The sequence below is a fragment of the Sus scrofa genome, chromosome 17 (genome assembly GCF_054392235.1).
Source record: "Sus scrofa isolate SSC_HxYL_T2T_F1_AM1 chromosome 17, Sscrofa_HxYL_maternal_Yorkshire_Landrace_v2.0, whole genome shotgun sequence".
Taxonomy (NCBI): Eukaryota; Metazoa; Chordata; class Mammalia; order Artiodactyla; family Suidae; genus Sus; species Sus scrofa.
Genome location: NC_139399.1, coordinates 55,796,835 through 55,817,383, shown reverse-complemented (window position 1 = coordinate 55,817,383; position 20,549 = coordinate 55,796,835). Strand labels below are relative to the sequence as shown.

Below are 20,549 nucleotides of genomic sequence, written 5' to 3'. Positions count from 1 at the left end.
CGAACAAATGTTCAGAGCCTCTCCTGCCTCTATGTAGATCCCTCTATCAACTGCAATACTTTGTTCAACTATTTCTTTTACTTAGCCCCCAAGCCAAAATGGGTTACTGTCCCATTTTACAGATGAGAAACTGAGGCAGAGGTTAAGTGAGTTGCCCACCATTGCTCTGTAAGTAGCTGGAAGCTGAGTCTTTGGCTCAGGATCCTGACTGCTTTCCACAGTACCTGAGGTTCAAAAACCGAGGCAGAGAGGGGATACGTCCTGACCTCTCACCTCTAACCCGGCTGGGAGGATGTGGTTGTCTGACGTTCCTATTCGGAGTCTGGCTGGAACCAGAAGAGAAGTCAACCTCCCACCCCTTTGGGAGCTGTGTCACGGTGACTGCGGTCACCAGCTGCCTCACACCTCCACCCCCTCAGAAATTACTCACCCACGGCTTGGCTCCGTCGCCATTTCTCCCTATTTGACCCTGCCTCTGACTCTGACTGACCTCTAGGTTCACCAACCGCGGCGCCAGATTCGCCGTGACTCAGGCCAATGGCCTGAGGCGTTCGCTCTCAGTCTTTGGCGCGCCGACCAATCGTAGCCTGGCAACTTGTGGGCGGGCGCTGTTACCAGCGTTACGAGGGGCTCGGCTGGAGGCAACCAATGAAAGCCTGAAGACAGTAGCATCCAGGCGAGTCTGAGGCTTGAAGCCAAAACTCTGGAACCTCTGGTCTGGGAAGACCAATACAATGGCGCGTTACTATGGAAACTCCCTCAGAGGCCAAAAAAGAAAAAGGAAAATAAATGGTAGTGTGTCATGGGCTTTTTCTTTTTTTTCTGGTTAAATTCCAAGACCCCAGGTGGGTAGAAATGGGCACCTCGGAGTTCCCCTTGTGGCGCAGCTGAGCAAATCTGACTAGGAACCATGAGGTTGCAGGTTATATCGCTGGCCTCGCTCAGTGGGTTGAGGATCCAGAGTTGCCATGAACTGTGGTGTAGGGTCGCAGACGCGGCTCGTATCCTGCGTTACTGTGGCTGTGGCTCCGATTGGACCCCTAGCCTGGGAACCTCCTTATGCCCGGCGTTCGGCCCCCCCAAATAGAAAGGGGCGCCTAGGTAATTGCATTGTGTCTTCTGCCTCATGGGGAAACTGAGGCCCAGGTCTCAAATTCTGACTCTCCAACAGGAGTCAAGGGGCCCAATCTTTGAAACTGAGGAGCTCCAGAGCTCCTTGAGACAGCTGAACTAATGGTGTTGCCCAGCCCAACCCCCTCCAGTGTTTTACAGGAGAGATCCAGAATAGCGCTGTGGTTGTTTAAGGCCATTGTGATCCAGTGCAAGAATCAAGACTGCCTTGCCATCTTTTCACCCTGCCTCCCGGTGATGGCTCTTAGAAAGCAGGTGATTAAGACTACAAACTAGCAACAACAAAAGTAAGCGCTGGTGCTTAACACTGCATGGAATCTAAAGGGGAGACTGGAATTACAACAGGCCAACACACTAATTTTTAGAGATGAGGAAACTGGTCAAAAAAATTAGAGACTTGCCCACAGTACCCCAGCAAGCTGCCAGCAATCCTGCTTTGGACTCAGGTTTCTTCTCTTTCAATCTCTTTGGCTTCTTCCTACTAGAATATGAGGCAGCCTGAAATTGATGCTGAAGGCTTGGTTGGAGGAAGAGGATGAAGTCAGGGGCGGAGTGCTAACCACTTAATTTGAGGCGTTAGGTTCTATTTGGCTCCACAACCCCCATTAGATTCCTTCCCTGTTCAAGCAGAACACATTTCCTCTGCTTATTTGATTTTATTTAAACAAAACAAAAACTTTAATATGAATAAAAATAGGTACAAATAGCAAATTCTTTGCAAAGAGCAGCAACAGCCAAGGATCACCCTCCTTCTCTGTCCCTGAAATCAGGCCCTTTTACAGGTCTGTTTTATCTCACCATATGCTGGGGCAGGGTTCCATCTCTATAAAGTGAATAAGATCTGATCTCAGGGGCTGAGGGACAAAGAGGAATGACCTTTCAGCATGGAGATAACTTTGGCCTTTAACAATGAAGGAGGCTTCCAAGGAAAGCCAAAGGGAGGGCAGAAAAGGGGAAGATTCAAAGGGGACTGTCACACAATGGGGCTCCTTTTCTTCCTCTTGTAACAGTATCTAACCCCACCTAGGAAGACATTGGTTAAAACACTGACCCCTAGCATGTCCTGCCAGCTTTGAGCTCTCAGATTTCCAAGGAGAGGGGTTTGTGGCCCAGCGCACCAGTGCAAATGCTTCAGTTGTGAATGGTGACTCCAGCAGGAGTGAGTCCCTCCCCTTCCTCCTGCTTTCCCCAGAGGAAAGGGAGGCGACCCACATCCTTGAAGTCCCCCGGCTGCTGACTGGGCTCAGACACCTGGCAGGGGGCCGCCCAGATGTCCACAATCTTGCGCAGGGTGGAACAGCGCTCTTCCAGCTCTGGCCCCTCGCTCTGCATCAGCAGGTTTGCTAGCTCCCTGCTTAGGTCCTGAATCATGTTGTTCCGTCCTTGCTTCCCAGGCTGGCCTGTGTTTGGGATCACGAAAGGGTCCTGGAGCTCCCCGCTGGGTCCGAGGAGGTGCTGGTACCTCTTCTGCCACCGGCGGCACACCATGGTTTCGCCCACGGGCTTCTGGCTGGTGTGCAGCAGGGCCAAAATGTGCCGGCACGGCAGGTGGTACCACTGCTGAAAGGAGCAGCTGCAGCTGCAGCCGTCTTTGCTCACCTGGTGGGAGTCCTCTAGCAGCTGCACGTCCACAGAGGAGCCAGCCACGTCCACCAGATGCGTAGAGTTCTGCACCACCGCCCACTCATTGTGGCACAGCTTGTAGGCCAGATCGGAGCCACTCTGGCGTAAGGAGTCTAGCATGCCACCATGGGAGGGCTGCCCCTGGGGCTGCTGCTGCGGCACCTGTACCTGCTGTGGCTCTAGCTTTGCCTCTTGCCCGGGGAGCCTGGACAGGCTCCCCCAGCAGGTTCCGAATGCCTTCTTGGACTTTGGGGTCATGCTTGCTGACCGGGCTCTCTTTAACTTGGGGGGAGCGGTGGGCAAGTTCTTCAAGCCTTTGGTATTAAAGAAGTCTATGTAATCCACGAAGCGGAGGATGCAGTCCAGCAAGGACTGCTGTTCCCGGAAGAGGCTTGACACCTTGCTGGTGACGACATCCAGGCTGTCCATGTAGGTGTTACAGGCGTGCAGACCCTTCCTGACGTGCATGTACCACAGCAGTTCACAGGAGAACCAGTGGGCCTGCAGGAAGCTGAAGAGCTGCTCGTCGAGCAGGGCTTGGGACATGTGGCAGAGATTTTGCAGGCTGGCCTCAGAAGTGACAAACACAGCCTCCCGCAGGGCTTCCTTCATGAGCCTTTTAAAGGACGGATCTGCTGAACTACGATGCAACTTCTTCTCCAAGAGGCGGGTGGTGTGGTAGATGGACAGGAGGATGCGGGCAGCAGGGAAGATCTCCTGCAGGATGGCCCGATGAGGGAAGGACGGGTCCACGAAAACCACCTTGACCTTGGGCCAATCGGAGTTGAACTCTGTGAAGATGCTCAGCATCTTGGCCACGGAGGTGGCTGTCTCGGCCCTGAGCACGGCAAAGTGCACCACTCGCCCCTCTCGTTCCTTGCTCTCCACCAAGAAAGCATAGAGGATGTGGCCCTGGGCATTTTCCACCCGGTGCAGCAAGAGGTTCTCTGGGAAGCGGATGAACAGGTCGCTCATCTTGCTGCTCTGGAAGCTGAGCCGGTCCAGGTCTTGGCTGCTGCCCACACTGAAGGAGGCCATGGAACCCACATCCACCTTAAGAAAGTTTCTCATCACTTTGGCTATCTTGGCCAGGTCAGAAGGAGTGAGGCCCTCCTGCTCTGGCTCTGAGGGTGCTTGGACCTTATCTGAGCAAAACGATGGTTCAACCGGGGACTTCTCAGCCGTGCCAAGGTCTGTTTTGATGGCAGGCTGTGCAGGCTGGGGTTTCTGCTGGCACGCTGTCTTCTGAGATTTGCCAGTGGCAGCTCCTTTAGGACCCGTGGTCTTGGAGTTAACGTGTATATGCTGTGTGTTGAGTTCACTGACACACAGTCTATCCAGTTTCTCATTGTACTGCAGGAGCAAGTATGCCGGGCACATGTCCGCCTCTGCTGTTCTCTTCCTGCTGTTTGACTGAGTCCGAATACAGACAAATTTCACCTGCACATACCTAGGGAAGGCAGAGGTGACAATGAAAAAGGTGCTGACCAACCCCTTTCTCTTATAAGACAGGGCCCTGTAGAGACACAGAGTAACTGATATGTTTCCTGGATACCACAGTGCGGTACAGGATGTAGGAAAGGTTTATGTTCAATCTCCAGTCCTAAAGTATTCAGGACTTTAAGACCCCATGAAACTAAAACACTTTTTTTTTCTTTTTTTTGGCTGCACCTGTAGCATATGGATGTTCCCAGGCCAGGGATCAAATTCCCTACAGCTGCAGCAACGCTGGATCCTTAACCCACTGCACAGGGGATTGAACTGGTGCTCCACAGAGATAAGCTGGATCATTAGCCCACTGTACCACAGTGGCAACTCCTTTTTTTTTTTTCTTTTTTAGGGCTGCACCTATAGCATATGGAAGTTCCCAGGCTAGGGGTCAAATCAGAGCTACGGCCACTGGCCTACACCATAGCCTCAGCCGTGCCTACACCATGGCTCATGGCAATGTCAGATCCTTAAGCCACCGAGGGAGGCCAGGGATTGAACCCACATCCTCCTGGATCCTAGTCAGGTTCGTTTACCGCTGAGCCACAATGAGCACTCCCAGTGGGAACTCCTAAAACACACTTCATTTTCATCTCCAGCAATTTGAAGCCCCAGTTCCTTTTATTTAACCTCACTTTCCCATCTGTAGTTGTCAATGGTTCAATCTGAGACAAAGATACAAGGGGAAAAAATGGCTAAGAAGTAGCTGCAGAGCTGGTTACTCACTTCATTACTGCCTTTAAGGAGCCACTGCCTCTTGTGCAGCCTTCTTCCAGAAGCAAAGATAAAAGAGGTTCTCAGGGGTCAGGGTGTGCCTGGGCTTCCTCTCTAAGAAAAGCCTTGGTTATCTTTCATTTAAAGAAAGATGTCGGAGTTCCCGTCGTGGCGCAGTGGTTAACGAATCCGACTAAGAACCATGAGGTTGCGGGTTCGGTCCCTGCCCTTGCTCAGTGGGTTAACGATCCGGCGTTGCCGTGAGCTGTGGTGTAGGTTGCAGACGCGGCTCGGATCCCGAGTTGCTGTGGCTCTGGCGTAGGCCGGTGGCTACAGCTCCGATTCAACCCCTAGCCTGGGAACCTCCATATGCTGCAGGAGCGGCCCAAGAAATAGCAACAACAACAACAACAAAAAGACAAAAGACCAAAAAAAAAAAAAAAAAAGGCAAAAAGAAAAAAAAAAAAAAAAAGAAAAGAAAGATGTCCACATCCTAATAGAGTGAGAAGGCCTGGGAGAGGTGATCTTTGGGATCTGGCCAGCTTTGCCATTCTAGGCTGAAAGTGTGGTCAAAAGAGGAGGTAATTAAATTGAGTATCTGCTCTTTCCCCTTCCTATCATCATTCAAGCCATGCGTCAAGGCCCAGTCAGGTCCCACCTTCTCCTTTGAGGATGTCCTCAAGCCACAAGAACAGCTCCTTACTTGGGATTCACTGCATTTATTTAAAATAAAAGGCTTAGGAGTTCTGACTTTGTGGCTCAGCAGAAACGAATCTGACTGGTATCCATGAGGACACAAGTTCAATCCCTGGCCTCTCAATGAGTAAAGGATCTGGCGTTGCTGTGGGCTGTGTAGATCGCAGATGTGGCTCGGATCCCTCGTTGCTGTGGCTGTGATGTAGGCCCGTGGCTACAGCTCTGATTCAACCCCTAGCCTGGGAACCTCCATATGCCTCAGGTACGGCGCTAAAAAGACAAAAATAAATAAATAAATAAAATAAAATAAAATAAAAAATAAAAGACTTAGCAGAATTTCTGGGTAGTAGTAGTAGTAAACAGTGGGGATGCTGGAAACTGACTCTGCATTTGAATCCAGGTTCCACCACCCAGAAGCTGTTTGACCTTGGGCAAGTTACTTCACCTTTCTGTGTGCAGTTTCCTTGTCATAAAATGAAACTAATTAGGGTTGTTATGAGAATTAAATAAGCCACAGACATAATATTTAGCCCAGAGCCGGGTTCAGTCTTTCATTCATTCTAAATAAAAGTCATCTCCTGTTATCATAGCCCTTGGGCCTCGTGCCCTTCTCTTCGGCATTCATGCAGTGCCCTTCCAATTGGAAAGGGGCTGTCTGCAAATGGCAAGAGTATTCTGAGCACTTAACACAAATGCTATTGCTATTATATTTTGGGTTTTGTTTTTTGTTTTGTTTTGTTTTTTTGCTCTTTAGGGCTGCACTCATGGCATATGGAAGTTCCCAGGCCAGGGGTCAAATTGGAGCTACAGCTGCCGGCCTCCTCCACAGCCATGGCAAGGTAGGATCTGAGCTGCATCTGCTACCCTCACCAGAGCTCACGGCAATCCCCGATTCCTAACCCGCTGATTGAGGCCAGGGACTGAACTGGCGTCCTCACGGATTCTAGTCGGATTTGTCTCCACTGCGCCACAACAGCAACTCCCAAACACAAATGCTACTCCTTCAGCAGATGTTCATCAAAGATGTGCTGGATGAATGACTCAGGGACCACAGCTGGGAGGGACGGGTCATAGGGAGTGTCCCAACCCAAAGGAGAGGGAAGGGGTAGACTCTCTCAGCCCCTGAAATGACACGACACAGCCTGGGCATCTCACCAACCCCCTTCCAAACACTCTAATCCATCTGGTCCTGTCTGCTCATCCTGTGGGGCAAGCTTAGGAAAAATAGGACGTCAGGCCTGAAATAACAGGGTGGAGGGGCCTGAGGCTGAAAATGCCTGCACCTGCTGTGTGCACAGGGCCGGGGTGGCAACCTCACTGCCAGCTCAGGGAGCGGCCAGGTACTAAGGTGAGGCCAGTGAGGGGGAGCCTCTGCCTAATTCGCCCTCATTATTTTCCACTGCCCCTGCCATCTTGTTCATTGCACCCTAGAAAGACAAACTGTCTACGGCTGCCTGTGTCCACTGCGGTGTCTCACCTCTCTGCCTTTGCTTACGCCGTCTGTCTGGAATGCCCTTCCCACCTGATCTTATCCCAGAGCTTCCTCGGCCTTCAGGACTCTGTGTGACCACCACCTCTCCTAGGTTGCCTTCCCAGAGCCCTCAGATTGGACCCTACCCTTCTGCTGGCTCAATATCCTAGCATAGCTCACTGAATTATATTAACATTATGTGCTCATGATGCCTATTGTTAACCTAGTCCAAAAAAAAAAAAAAAAATACTGATGAGTACCAAACATAAATCTTTCTGCCTTTCCTGGTTCTTTTTTTTTTTTTTTTTTTTGTCTTTTTGTCTTTTTGTCTTTTGTTGTTGTTGCTATTTCTTGGGCCGCTCCCGCGGCATATGGAGGTTCTCAGGCTAGGGGTCGAATCGGAGCTGTAGCCACCGGCCTACGCCAGAGCCACAGCAACGCAGGATCCGAGCCGCGTCTGCAACCTACACCACAGCTCACGGCAACGCCGGATCGTTAACCCACTGAGCAAGGGCAGGGACCGAACCCGCAACCTCATGGTTCCTAGTCGGATTCGTTAACCACTGCGCCACGACGGGAACTCCCTTTCCTGGTTCTTAATGACTGCAGCCCTCAGGGTGGAGGCATTGGCAATCTTTTTAATTCCTCCTTCTCATGTCTATATCCAATATTTTAAGTCTTTTAAATCCTTTCCTACTGCTATGACATGTATTCAGGATTATTATATGCCAGGCCACAGTAAGCCCCTTACACGCATTGTTTTACATTAAGGGTTCTGTCTTCCACATTTTACAGATGGGGAAACAAGCTTAAAGAAGTTCTCAAGAATCTGGGATTGCATCCTCCAGCTAAAACTGGAGAAGCGGAGATTTGAACTAAGCTTGCTTGGCTACAGTTAACCATATGCTCCTGTCTTCTTTCAAATGATTTCTCCTTTCTCTGAATTCTCCTTCTTGTCATTCCTGACTTGGCCCTCAACACTTTGATTTTTCAGGTCCAATAACTTCCTTAAAGATCTTTCCACAAGCGGTGTGGCGAAGGGGAAAGCTGCGCCCGCGTGAGGGAGCTGGGCTGGCGCTCCTGGAGGCCACGTGCTGAGGACAGGACTGGGGAAGGCAGGGTCCGGACCCCCTGGGAGAGCCCAGAAGTCTGCAGACCTTCCGCTGGGTCAGGTTACAGGGCTAGTCTCCGAAAGGCAGAGACTTCTCAGCTGCTGGTAGCAGTTTAGGACTTAAGACGGCTAAGAAGGCAGCATCCCGCTAGCTGGAAGTCCTCAGAACTGGCTTTAGAACTCTGGTAACAGGTCTTAAAAATCCTGGCTTTATACTGTTTTGTTTTTATTTAGTGGATTTAATCATTTGCAAAGTTCCTAGCCCTAGTCAGTCTCACAGAGGCATTTAATGGCAATCCATTTTGTGCTCATTTAAGGCATTCAAGATTTTAGGATTTGCATTCTCAGGCCCTACCCAGAGAACTCAAAAAAAAAAAAAAAAAAAAAAAAAATCTCTAAACAAACTGTCCTTGTTGGCATCATGCATTCCAACTTAACAGGTACAAGATTGAAGCCTCTGTTATTTTCTTTTCCTGCTTCCTTTAATCTTTTATATTGAGATATAACTTACATATAGTGAAATACACAAATCTTTTGTAAGAATTCTTTGAGTGCTATAGTAATTTTTTTGGATTTTTTTTTTTGGTGGAGGAAGCCCCCAAACTCTCAGCATGCGGAAGTTCCCGGGCCAGGGATCAAACCTGTGCCACAGCAGCAACCCAAGCCACTGCAGTGAAAACGCCTGATCCTTAACCTGCTGCACCACATGGGAACTCCATTACTGTAGTAATTTTAATCTGTAGTTCTTTTTTAAAATTTTTTAGCTTTTTTTAGGGCTACACCTGCAGCATATGGAAGTTCCCAGGCTAGGGGTCAAGTTGGAGCTGTAGCTGCCAGCCACAGCCACAGCAACACCAGATCTGAGCTGCGTCTATGACCTACACCACAGCTCACAGCAATGCCAGATCCTTAACCCACTGAGCGAGGCCAGGAATTGAACACATGTCCTCATGGATACTAGTTGGGTTCCAAACCTGCTGAATTCCCCCAGTCCTTTGTTTAATTTCAAACAGGTACTAAATCCTACTATGTACCAAACACTATGCTCACTATGTTAGTTGCTCAGAAGGCTGAAGCGACAAATCAGTCTCTCAGAGACTGGTAAGCATAGACTATTACATGGATGGCCAGTAAAGTCAAAATTAAGTTAATGATCAACTTTACTTCAATTAAAAAAAAAAATTGGAGTTCCCATCTTGGTTCAGTGGTAATGAACTCAACTAGTATCCATGATGATGCGGGTTCAATCCCTGACCTTGCTCAGTGGGTTAAGGATTTGGCATTGCTCTGAGCTATGGTGTAGGTCGCAGATATGGCTTGGATTTGGCGTCTCTGTGGCTGTAGCATAGGCTGGCAGCTACAGCTCTGACTGGATCCCAAGCCTGGGGACTTTCATATGCCATTAAGTGCAGCCCTAAAAAGACAGAAAGACAGACAGAAAGAAAGGGATAGAGTGGTTAAATAGAGGTACAAGCAATATACTTATAAGTGAATGAAGAGTGATTCTCCCTGTCTGTGGGGATTAGAAGAGACCTAAAGCTTTTTATTAATTTCACATAAGGTTTGTGTCCTTGTTGTATGCAAATTGCACCTTGAGCAATGAACAGAACTTTTACAGGTGGAGTAAAGCCATTTTAGACAACATAACCTGAGTTAGGAACAAGACTCTGGAGCCTTGAAGATCTGAGTTTAAATTCCAGCTTTACCACTCAGCTTTGTGAACTGGGACAAGTCACTTTACTTCCTCTCAGCCCTCTAATTCCTTACCTATAAATATAGAAATAACAAGAGTACCTGCTCTATGAATAATCAGTAGCTGATTTAAGAAAAATCAGTACCACTAAAAGTCAATTCATTTAAAAAGGATGTAGCAGACAGAGAAAGATAAATACTGTATAATATCCCCTTACATGGAAAAATGCAACTAGTGAATAAAATTAAAAAGAAACCAATTCAGCTATGGAGAACAAACTAGTGGTTACAATGGGACGTGCAGGGGGAGCGGCAATATAGAGGTAGGGTATATATAAAATGAGCTACAAGGATAGACAGTACAACATGGAGAATATAGCCAATATTTTATAAGTATAAATGGAGTAAAACCTTTAAAAATGATGAACTGGAACTTACATAATATTGTATTCTTCAATTTATTTTATTTTTTGCTTTTCAGGGCTGCACCTGTGGCATATGGACGTTCCCAGGCTAGGGGCTGAACTGGAGCTGCAGCTACCAGCCTACACCACAGCCACAGCAATGTCAGATCGTTAACCCACTGAACGAGGCCAGGGATTGAACCAGCATCCTCACGGATCCTAGTCAGCTGTGGCTCATTAGCACTGAGCCACAGCTGGAATTCCCTATTCTTCAATTAAAAAAAAAAAAAATGGCTGTGGCAGGACCTGTTGGTAGCCGATACAACACCCCTTAAGCCCCCTCTTCCTTCCTAACCGAAGGCTATTTTACTCAGGGTGCCATTTTTCCCCAAAAGAGCCAAGTGCTTCAGAGCTAATGTAAGCCAATTATGGTAATCTCATTAGCAATGGCCATGGATACCAGCCCAATTCTGCACAAAGAAACATGAGAGGAAATCTGCAGGAAACCAAGGCAGACTGTTTCTTCTGGATGTGATGCCTACATTTGTGCCATGTGGCGAGCCATCTGAGGGCACAGCTGAGAGTTGAGGATGGCAGAGTAGAAATAAGGGGAAAGCCTGGGATGCTGAAATAATCACCTTCTCTGGGCTAAGAATAAGGCATTTTTTTTCCTTTTTAGGGCTGCACCCATGGCATGTGTAAGTTCCTAGCCTGTGGGTTGAATCAGAGCTTCAGCTACAGGCCTATGCCACAGCCACAGCAATGCCAGATCTGAGCCACATCTGCAATATACACCACAGCTCAAAGCAATGCCAGATCCTTAACCCACTGAGTGAGGCTGGGGATTGAACCCGAATCTTCATGGGTACTAGTTGGTTCTTAACCACTGAGCCACAACGGGAACTCCAGAAGGCATTTTGAGTCTGGGTTTTCAGTTTGTCACAGCCAAAAATGTCTCCAGAAACCACATTTCATAGGAAATAGTAAAAAATAAGATTTGAATGGATCTTAAAAAATGAGACTAAGGGGAGTTTCCACTGTGGCGCAGTGCAAACGAATCCGACTGGTATCCATGAGGATGCTGGTTTGATCCCTGGCCTCGCTCAGTGGGATAATGATCCAGTATTGCCATTAGCTATGGTGTAGACCACATGGCTTGGATCCTGTGTTGCAGGCCAGCAGCTGCAGCTCCAATTTGACCCCTAGCCTGGGAACCACCATATGCCACAGGTGTGGCCCTTCAAAAAAAAAAAGAGAGAGAGACTAAGGGAGTTCCCTGGTGGTATAGGTGTTAGGACTTGGCACTTACACCACTGTGGCCTGGGTTCAATCTCTGGTCTGAGAACTGAGATCCCACATCAAGCAGCCACATGCTACTGTCAAAAAAAAAAAAAAAAAAAAAAAAAAAAGATAGAGACTAAAATTATTAAACAAAATTTAAGAGGTTTTTTTGGGCTGCAACTGTGGCATGTGAAATTTCCTGGGCCAGGGATTGAACTTGTGACACAACTGCGGCAACACCAGATCTTTAATCCACAGCACCACATCAGAACTTTCAAAATGTAAGTTATGATGGCAGCTACCTGCCAATTCTTAGGCTAATCAAAGGAGGACTTAAATTGTCAACTTTTTTTTTTCTGGTATATTTTTTCCAAACACTCTTGATACTTGATTTCCTGTCTCATTTTTATGATACAGTAAAGGTCACTTTTACCAAAATATTCCTGGACTTTAATCCCAAGGGCCTAATTTAATTTTTTGCTATGCGAATCCTTTGCTTTTCAAGTTTGTATCATATCATCCTTGTTGATTTCCCTTCTTCATTTGTCAACTGGCATAAGGCTGAGATGATATAAGGATTTCTCTATCATTACTTTCAGGGACTTCACCAAATCCTAGTGCTCTTGGAACACGTACAATTTCAACCTGCAACCATGCAGAAGTTCCCAGGCCAGGGATTCAACCCATGCTACAGCAACTACCCAAGCCACAGCAGAGGCAACACCAGGTCCTTAACCCACCAAGCCACCAGGGAACTCCCACAATCAGTTTTATTTGCATTATATGATCAATGTTTACCACACCTGTTCATCAGCCAGAAACTAACTACCAAAGATGTTGATGGAACTGGTGGGGATAAGCAGGAAGGAATGACTAAGTAGTGACTACTTTTATTTTTATTAAAAATTTTTTTCTTTCTTTTTCAGCCTTGCCCACATCATATGTAAGTTCCCAGGCCAGGGACTGAATCCACAGCTGCAGCAATGCCGGGTCTTTAACCCACTGTGCTGGGCCAGGGATAGAGCCAGCGTCTCCAGAGAGACAAATGGGATCATTAACCCACTGTGCCACAGTGGGAACTCCCAGTAGTGACTACCTTTATTTTTATTTATTTATTTGTCTCTTTTTTTGAGGGCTGAACCTGTGGCACATGGAGGTTCCCAGGCTAGGGCGTCAAATAGGAGCTGTAGTTGCCGACCTGATCTGAGCCATGTCTATGACCTATATACCACAGCCACAGCAACACCAGATCCTTAACCCACTGAGGAGGCCAGGGATCAAACCCATAACCTCATGGTTACTAGTCAGGTTCATTAACCACTGAGCTGCGATGGGAACTCCCAGTAGTGACTAACTTTAAAGGTAGCTAGTTTGTTAGCAAGATTTTTGCTTTCCTACACAGTTTGGTCACTATGGATACATGGAAAAGGAAAACTCAGATAACAAGGGCTTGTTCAAAGGGTGTGATGAGGATTAAATAAAACAATGGGTGTAAAGTGTCTGGAATGTGTTGCAAGAAGTGTTCAAAAAACGGCAGCTATTAAACTGAACAGCAATGGAGACTTCAGAATACTTCACTGACTGTTTGAAGAATATCAGTCACTCCCCACCAAGATATAACAAAAAGAAAAAACAGGAGTTCCTGTTGTGGCTCAGAGGTAATGAACCAGACTAGGATCCACGAGGACACAGGTTCGAGATCCCTTGCCTCACTCAGTGGGTTAAGGATCTGGCATTGCTGTGAGCTGTGGTGTAGGTCACAGATGGGGCTCTGATCTGGAGTTGCTGTGGCTGTGGTGTAGGCTGGCAGCTGCAGCTCTGATTCAACCCCTAGCCTGGGAATTTCCATCTGCTGCCAGTGCAGCCCTAAAAAGACAAAAAAAGAAAAAAAAGAAAAGAAAAGAAAAAAAAAGAAAAACACACCAGTTAGATATAAAAATATGGGATGGGAAACTGGGCATAAAAATCACAGAATCTCCCAGTTGATATGGGCTTTTGGTTATTTCGTACTAATGCCTACCACACATTTCTCCGACACTTTCCATCAGGTGAGACTGACCTATGCTTCAGCTACTCCATGTTGTTAGGTGGTAACTGGACAAAATGAAACACAAAGCTTCAAGACAAAAATACCTGGAGAAACTGTTAAATCGTAGCAACATAACTGTATCTTCCCTGTTTCTTCCTCTATCACAAACCTGTGCTCAAAATAGAATATGCTAAAAATAGAAATTACCCCTTTCTCTCTGTGACTATAGGCTCCCTAAAAGGTGGGAAGCATGAGTTCCCTCTGCTCAGCCTCCCTGCCACTCTGTTGGTGGATAAACCTGCTTGAGATCTCATTGCTCCAGTTTCTGCCTCCTTCTTCCCCTCTGGTTTCTAACACATGTTCTTCATTTAATCTTCACCACAGCCTCCTTTTACCTAAGAAGAAACCATGTCACAGAGTTTAAAAGTCTTGCCTTAAAGCCTGTCTTTCTGACTTCAGAGCTCTCAGGTGTAACTGATACTCCAGCTTTTCCCTGAGCTTCAAGGAGCTGCAAACCTTTACGTCGGCCACAGCCATTCCTATAACATTTGCATCAGTATTTTCAAATGGTTTCCTTCAAACCAGCTCACTTCACCAAGGATCTTTAAATTTAGATACTAACACAAATACTCAATATTCAAATCATCTCGCCTGACCACTAGGAGGATGCATATCTGGCTGCAGGAAACACTGTGCGCTTCTAAACGAGCTCCTGAAAACATTTCCCCACCCCGCTCCAGCCCCACTGGAGCAATGCTCATCCCACACATCCATACATCACTCAAAAAGCCCAAGGCAGTGTGCTCTGCACAGAGCCCGGATCCAACCCACCATCCAAGGGCATCCTTTATAACTTCCCAACAAGCGGTCATCCTGTCTGGGCTAAAGGCTTGAGCTGCTCAGAATTCACTTCCTGGCCAATTAGCTCAGCACAGGATTGTCCACAAGGGTAGAGACCACAGTTCACTCATTTTTTAAGCCCAGCTCAATGCTTGGGGATAAACATGTTTACTTTTTATTTTTTTGGCTGCGCCTGCAACGTATGTAAGTTCCCCCGCCAGGGATTGAACTCGTACCACATCAGTGACAACCATGGATCCTTAACTCGCTAGGCCACCAGTGAACTCCATAATAATGTTCACCTCTTAACCAGAAGCTTGTTGAATGAATAAATACTGGAAAGCTGCTACGACTCAGTGGTTAAGTAGGGCAGTTAAAAGCTCTGGCAATAAACAGGCTGGGTCTGATCTTCAGTTCTAACACCTAATTGCTTTCTCGGAGTGCCTTGAAATCTTACCCCATTCCCTGCTCCTACTTGCCCCCTCCTTTCTGCCCATTTTCCTTGGCTGTAACTGTACCAAAAGTCTGCAGACTTCCCTGACTCCCCCCAGGTGATTTTTGGGGGTGAGGGTGCTTTTTTGCAACAAGCTATCTTGCGCTTCCAAGTCCTGACTAGCTCAGGCCCTGCTCCTGGCTCCCCTTTACTGTCTCTGATCTCTCTTCTCTCTTTAGCTCAAGCACCTGGAACTTGGGGTCCGGGGTGAAACAGCCTTAAAGAGTTCCCTTCGTGGCTCAGCCGTTAATGAACCCAACTAGGATCCATGAGGATGCAGGTTCGATCCCTGGCCTCACTCAGGGGATTAAGTATCTGATGTTGCCATGAGCTGCAGTGTAGGTCACAGATGCAGCTTGGATCCAGCGTTGCCATGAGCTGTGGTGTAGACCAGCAGTTGCAGCTCTGATTCGACCCCTAGCCTGGGAACCTCCATATGCTGCAGGTGCAGCCTTAAAAAGCAAAAAAACCAAAACAACAACAAAAAGAGTTACATAATGAAACATGGAAGCTTCATGTACAGCAGACAGGGACAGGTAGAACTAGCAGTTCTCTCTCTCTTTTTTTTTTTTTTGGTCTTCCTAGGGCTGCATCCACAGCACATGGAGGTTCCCAGGCCAGGGGTCTAATCGGAGCTGTTGCTGCCAACCTACACAGCCACAGCAACTCGGGAACTGAACTAGCAGTTCTCTTAACATTCAACTTCTCCTGGCTGTTTCCCCATCTGCACAATAGTATTATTACAATAGCAGTGATACTTAATATTTTCCATGTACTAGGCCCTGTGGTAAACTTTATATGTATTAACTCATTTAATGGGAATAACAAAACTGACTTCTGACAAGGAGATTCAGAGGGCCAAGTCAGAGAGTGAGGGTGAATGGGCTTTGTAAACTAGCGCCACGGAATGTTTTGTTTTTTGTTTTTTGTTTTTTTTTTTTTAGGGTCGCACACACTCGTGGCACATAAAGCTCCCAGGCTAGGGGTCGAATCAGAGCTGCAGCTGTCAGCCTACACCAGGGCCACAGCAACGCTTGATCCTTAACCTACTGAGCAAGGTGGGGGATCGAACCTGCGTCCTCATGGATACTAGTTGGGTTAGTTACCGCTGGGCCACAACGGAACTCCCAGCTGTTTCTTCCTAAGAGAGAGACTGCACTGGTATTACAAACCAGCCAATTCCTCCCTTCTACCCACCAGACTGTTTCCCTGTCATTCTCCCCCCAGCACCTAGACTTTTCTGTTGGAGTTCTTACTACTGTTTTAAAGAAATCATTATTTCTGTGACTAGAGTTTAGTATTTGTCTTCCTGACCGGAGGGGCAGCTCCAAGAGAGCAGGGACTCAACTTATCTTTTTCAACACTGTCTTCAGACACTAGCAAGGATTATGTTTTCAGTTAACAGTTGCCAAAATGAATTAAAGGGTCCATACAATGGACTAAGTAACATGGAATAAGTTCCAAAGTATATAAATAAGAAAAGGTACAAAATGATATGTATAAAAAATATGCAGCCACTTGTGCTAAAAAAAAAAAAAAAAAAAAAAAAAAAAAAGATGTAAGCGGGGGGTTACTGCTGTGGCTCAGCGGTAATGAACCCAACTGGTATCCATGAAGATGCAGCTTCGATCCCTGGCCTCCTTCAGTAGGTTAAGGATCCGGCGTTGCTGCAAGCTATGGTGTAGGTTGAGGATGAGGCTTGGATCCGGCACTGCTGTGGCTGTGGTGTAGGCTCCAGCTGCAGCTCTGAATCAACCCCTAGCCTGGGAACTTCCATATGCCCTACAAAAAAAAAAAAAAAAGATGTACCAGGGACATCTGTACCAAGGTACCAGAGTACCCTGAAGGCCTAGTGGCTAAGTGACCAGGTGTTGTCACTGCTGTGGTTCAGGTTTGATCCCTGGCCCTGGAAATTCCACATGGAGCAGTGGGAAAGAGAATTGGAGGGACTCAGCTAACAGGTTAGAATTTGGGATTGGTTTTATTTTGTTTTTGCAGGTTGAACAATTTTATTTGATTTTAACTTTTTCTTTTTATGGCCACAACTGCAGCATATGGAAAGTCCCAGGCTGGGGGCTGAATCAGAGCTACAGCTGCTGGTCTACACCACAGCCACAGCAATGCAGGATTGGAGCTCCATCTGTGACCTACACCACAGCTCATGGCAATGCCGGATCCTTAACCCACTGAGTGAGGACAGGGATCGAACTCCTATCTTCATGGATCCTAGTCAGGTTCATTACCACTGAGCCACAAGGGGAACTCCTGAATAATTTTAAAAAATGAATTTCTTTTTTTTGTGCCTTTTTCTAGGGCCAGTCCCTGCGGCACATGGAGGTTCCCAGGCCAGGGGTCTAATCAGAAGTGTAGCCGCCAGCATACACCACAGCCACAGCCACGCCAGATCTGAGCCACGTCTGCAACCCACACCATAGCTCACGGCAATGCCAGATCCTTAACCCACTGAACAAGGCCAGGGATCAAACCTGCAACCTCATGGTTCCTAATCGGATTTGCTAAGCACTGAGCCACGATGAGAACTCTCTTAAAAAATGAATTTTTTTGAGTGGCTAATATAGTAATTTAATTTTTTTGAAATTTAAAAAATTACATAAAAAGGTCAGTGTCCTTTCCACTGTGTGAGACACAACTGCTGTTACTTTCCTGAGATACTCTGAGCCTGAACAAACATACCCTGTGTGTACATAGGCATCGAGGCTTTTTTTGTTTTGTTTGCCACACCAATGGCATGTGGAAGTTTCTTTGAATATTACAACAATTTAAAGAAAAATGTTAAGTAAATTGTAGTTCAGGATATATGGTGATGAGAGGATCGTATATAAAATACCTGAGGAGTTCCCATTGTGGCGCAGTGGTTAGCGAATCCAACTAGGAACCATGAGGTTGCGGGTTCGATCCCTGGCTTTGCTCAGTGGGTTAAGGATCCAGCGTTGCCAAGTGAGCTGTGGTGTAGGTTGCAGACGCAGCTCGGATCCTACGTTGCTGTGGCTGTGGTGTAAGCCGGTGGCTATAGCTCCGATTAGATCCCTAGCCTGGGAACCTCCATATGCTGTGGGAGTGGCCCTATAAAAAGGCAAAAAGACAAAAAATAAAAAAAATAATAAAAAATAAATAAATAAAATACCTGACATTTTGAGGAAAAGTGAGCTAAGATAAGTGGATGGGCTAGATTATTCTAACTAGTAGATATGGTTAAGTGCAGGACCAGGAAGCTGTAGTTTGGGAGGGGGGCTGAATGTGGTGTAGACCCAGTGTGGATGGAGCACACAGTGCAAGATGGAGAGGTCAGAAGGGTCAGAGGTCAGAAAGGTCAGATGATCTGGCAAGCCAGGTCCTGGACTTAAACTTGAGGGCAGCAGGAGGCTCCTGTACTCTATCTGGCTTAGAGTGTAAGCAGCTTGAGAGCAGGGCATTTTTTGATTCTTTCACTGCTTAGAAGATGCTACCAGCATAAATTAAAGTCCAAACACTTCACAATGGTACCCAAAGACTTTTTTTTTTCTTTTTCCTTTTGGCTACACCTGCAGCATGCAGAAGTTCCTGGGCTAGGGAGCAAACTCGAGCCACAGTAGTGACAACACTGGATCCTCTACCTGATGAGCTACCAGGGAACTCTCTAAAGACCATTTAGGTAACATGCAAGTGACATGATCTCCTGTAAGCATGGCATGCCACACTATCTCAGACATGCTACTTCTTTCACCTATTTGTGCCTTTGCTCCACAGCTCCTTCTGGTCAAGTGATCCTCCTGTGTTACTCGGTAACTAACCATTCGACTTCTACACTAGCCCTTTGCATTCATCCACAGCCCAGCAGAAACCATTACTTCCAGTGTGAAGCCGTTTCCCTCTTCCCAGGCACTTGTCACTTCTTCCTCTGCACACTGCTTTTAAAGCGTTTATCACATACTAGTCAGGTTACCCGAATCGCTATGCCATCTCAAGCTCTTTGACAGCAGGTTTCGTTACTGGCTCCTCTACATTGTCTGTACGAGCAGAACCCTGGACCTCAGACTGGGGAAAAAAACACAGCCTGCTCCCTAGATAGGGAACTTTGACCAAATGTCTCAACCCAGAAGTCTCAAACTCAGATATAGTTTGATTCTCAGAGTTGGCCCACATAGGGTGTGTTCAAATTTGAATTTTCAATTTTTAAAAAGTGGACAAACTCACGGAAAGCCTGGATTTCTGACTCCATTTGCCCTAAATCTAGGAACACTGGCTCATTTTCACATGGCAACCATCAGCTGAAGTTGATCAAACAGGGCCTGTGCTCCATTTTGCCCAATTCACACGTCTGTTCTCCCTAGCACAAAGACCTGGTTTTGGTTGTTCTTTCCTCATTGTTTTTCTTATGGTTAAATTAAAAGTTAAACTTTCTTACACTAGGCTGTTTCACCTGAGTCCTGAAGGCAATTGAGTGTTCAACCATTAGCTTAGCCTCCAAGTCTGTTTTCTTATCTGCCAAATAGAAAAATAACCTTTGCCTATAATTTTCAGTACAGCTCTGCAGGGTAACACGGATACCAAACAGAGAATGCTGCTTGGACCATGGGAAAGTGTTTGAAAAACACAATTTTTTAAACCTCAGGAGCTCAAGAACCATTTACAGAATGAATGAATCAATGAATGATGAATGAATGAACAAACAAACGAACCAACAATTGATCAGTATTACTGCTTTGTAAAGAGAAGACTGATGAAGAAAACTCTGGCCACGGCGTTTTTATCCATTTGTGAAAGCCATACTTTGTGTCTGGGATACGGCAGGTGCTTGAAAAATGGGACAAACTGCCGTCACTATGAATTCCAGAAAAGCTGTGCATGAAGGAGTGAGTGAAGGTGAAGTGGGCAAGAGTTACGCCTGTGAAGGTTTAGCACTTTTCACCAGGCACACAGCAGGTGCTCAATGAGTGCCTGTGGAATGCTCAGAGACAGGGGCCCAGCTGCACTCCCTCCTCCAAGCCGCCCTCCAGAGGGCCATCCGGCCTCCTCCCCACCCTCCTGCCCCGCCCTTACAGGATGTCCTCGCGGATGGAGGTGCCATGGTTGAGGTTGTGGAAGCGGACGGAGACGCAGTCCCTGAGAATGAAGGAGCACCTGTTCTCCTTTTTGTAGGCGCTGAAGCACTCCTTGAAGTCCTCGTAGGTCTTGAAGCAGCTGCCTAGCTCCATGGCCGCCCCCTCAGCCCACAACAGGGGCTGGCCCCAAGATCCACACCAGGGGTCAGAGGTCACACTGTGAGGTTTCTACAGACTGGAGTGGGCCCAGGAGGCCTTAAGGGTCGGCCCGGGTCGGGTGGCCTGTTACGGAGCTCAGGAGAAGCCCTCAGCTCGGGAGGACCTAGGTGCACTGGGGGGCGTCTTTGCTACTGACAGAAGGGAAATGACACTCAGCCCTTATTATCCATTCTCGGGGCTCCGCCCCATCACTGACACATCCAATCAGCACCAGCCTCTCAGACTGGCACTCACTTTTTCCAATCGCTAGAGAGTAGATGGGCTGGCTCAACGGAAAACCGACAGGGGCATTGACCAATCATAACCTGCATCCCG

The 20,549-nt window shown here is 47.1% G+C and overlaps 1 protein-coding gene across 7 annotated transcripts in view; it reads right to left on the bottom strand.

Annotated features, from left to right (window-relative positions):
• Window positions 1-20,370, bottom strand: part of ZSWIM3 (zinc finger SWIM-type containing 3) — a 23,192-nt gene extending 2,822 nt beyond the window's left edge. Inside the window, exons 1-3 of one of the 7 annotated variants that reach the window (XM_085004064.1) lie at window positions 20,014-20,370; window positions 2,363-4,204; window positions 1,773-2,303 (exon numbers count right to left, since the gene is read on the bottom strand). In XM_085004064.1, coding sequence (XP_084860190.1) covers window positions 2,105-2,303; window positions 2,363-4,204; window positions 20,014-20,168 — 2,196 coding nt within the window. In that variant the 5' untranslated portion in view covers window positions 20,169-20,370 and the 3' untranslated portion in view covers window positions 1,773-2,104. Of the gene's footprint in view, window positions 1-1,772; window positions 4,205-20,013 lie in introns of those variants that run through there. The other 6 variants (XR_014832448.1, XR_014832449.1, XM_085004066.1 and 3 more) reach the window with 6 other exon arrangements.
• Window positions 20,371-20,549: the final 179 nt, after the last annotated feature.